At 45.2% G+C, this 1,837-nt stretch overlaps 1 protein-coding gene across 1 annotated transcript in view; it reads left to right on the top strand.

Moving 5' to 3' along the window:
- Window positions 1-1,837, top strand: part of LOC101852984 (cingulin) — a gene marked incomplete at its 3' end in the record, with an annotated part of 19,916 nt that overhangs the window by 4,448 nt on the left and 13,631 nt on the right. Inside the window, 1 exon segment of the mRNA XM_035973626.1 lies at window positions 464-615. Coding sequence (XP_035829519.1) covers window positions 469-615 — 147 coding nt within the window.

The raw sequence follows: 1,837 nt of genomic DNA on the forward strand, positions 1-1,837 counted from the left end.
CTCCCCTCAAACACCATGGTTTAACTAAGTAACCAATACCCCCCCCTCTCCTCCCCTCCCCTCAAACACCATGATTTAACTAAGTAACCAATGTCCGCCCCTCCCCTCAAACACCATGATTTAACAAAGTAACCAATACCCTCCCCTCTCCTCCCCTCAAACACCATGATTTAACTAAGTAACCAATATTCCCCCCTCTCCTCCCCTCCCCTCCCCTCCCCCTCAAACACCATGATTTAACTAAGTAACCAATACCCTCCCCTCTCCTCCCCTCAAACACCATGATTTAACTAAGTAACCAATATTCCCCCCTCTCCTCCCCTCCCCTCCCCTCCCCCTCAAACACCATGATTTAACTAAGTAACCAATACCCTCCCCTCTCCTCCCCTCAAACACCATGATTTAACGAAGTAACCAATGTCCGCCCCCTCTCCTCCACTCTCCTCCCCTCTCCTCCCCTCAGATACCATGAATTACGTGGGAAGTATCTCCATCCTGGACCGCGGCGATGCGCCCGCCCAGGCCATCATCGACCGCAATGCCCGCTCCCTGGCTCAGCGAATGGCGGACGAGACTCGCGATGAGCTCAGCAAGGTCATGTCCAGGGTCCACACGGTAAGGGGAGAGAATAGATTTTTCTCACCAGCCTTGTGGTGTTTGGTTTTACATGGAATCAGACAGGATAACAGATGGGTTTGATTAGAAAAGATTGATTTGCTTCAATGACATGATCATGGATGATCAACAATAACAATAAAAACCGAAGTAGAGAGCTTCCTGTAAACCCAAGTAAGGGACGTACGTAACTCAAGCAGACGAATGCCGTAATTCTATATATTTAGAACATTACAAGCCTGTCATTTCATTTTCTCTTACCTAGGCATAGCATGTGCTTACCCTAGAATTACAACGTTCTCTCTGCCCAGTACCTAGTTTTGAGAAATATGAGTTTCACAAGATGGTCAAGCTTTTCCGAATGCAATGCTTTGAATATCTTGATAATAATAATTAATAATTGCATTTATATAGCGCATATCCATGCTCAAGAGCTTGCTCTATGCGCTTTACAACTATTATTACCCCCAGCAGACCCTCTGAGAACACTCAGAAACATTCTCAGCTTCCGCGGAAGCATACAGTGCAAGCTGCGGATTTCACGCGCTCAAACACTATCAAACTGACAAGATCGTTCACTGTCTATAGCCGGGTACCCATTTCCACCCAGGTAGAGTAAGGAAAATTTGTGCAAAATGCCTTTCCCAAGGACACAACGTCGGGCCCCTGACGGGATTCGAACCCACGACCTTACGGTTGCGAGTCCGAGAGCCTAACCACTAGGCCACCGATAACAATAACAAACCTGAATAATCTTACGATTTTGATGAAGCAGATAGAACATTTGGTTTCTGACCTCATGCCTCATGGTCTTCTTAGAAACTTAAAATGGCCAAAAATGTCAGATAGAACTTTGTAATTCTAAAGTAGCGATGCCACCTTCGTGGGTTTTTTTGTTGTTTTTTTTTAAACTTTGTGGTCTTCGTTTGAAAGAGCCGAGTGAAAAGTAGATCCCCTCCATCTTTCCCTTCAAACATCTATCGTTCTTTTCTCTCCTCCTTCTTTCCGATCAAACATCTATAGTCCTTACCTCTCCTCCCTCTTTCCCTTCAAACATCTATCGTCCTTATCTCTCCTCCTTCCTTCCTATCAAGCATCTATCGTCCTTATCTCTCCTCCTTCTTTCCCTTCAAACATCTGTCATCCTTATCTCTCCTCCTCCTTTCCTATCAAACATCTATAGTCCTTATCTCTCCTCCTTCTTTCCTGTCAAACATCTATA

This window comes from Aplysia californica, unplaced genomic scaffold (genome assembly GCF_000002075.1).
Source record: "Aplysia californica isolate F4 #8 unplaced genomic scaffold, AplCal3.0 scaffold01567, whole genome shotgun sequence".
Classification (NCBI taxonomy): Eukaryota; Metazoa; Mollusca; class Gastropoda; order Aplysiida; family Aplysiidae; genus Aplysia; species Aplysia californica.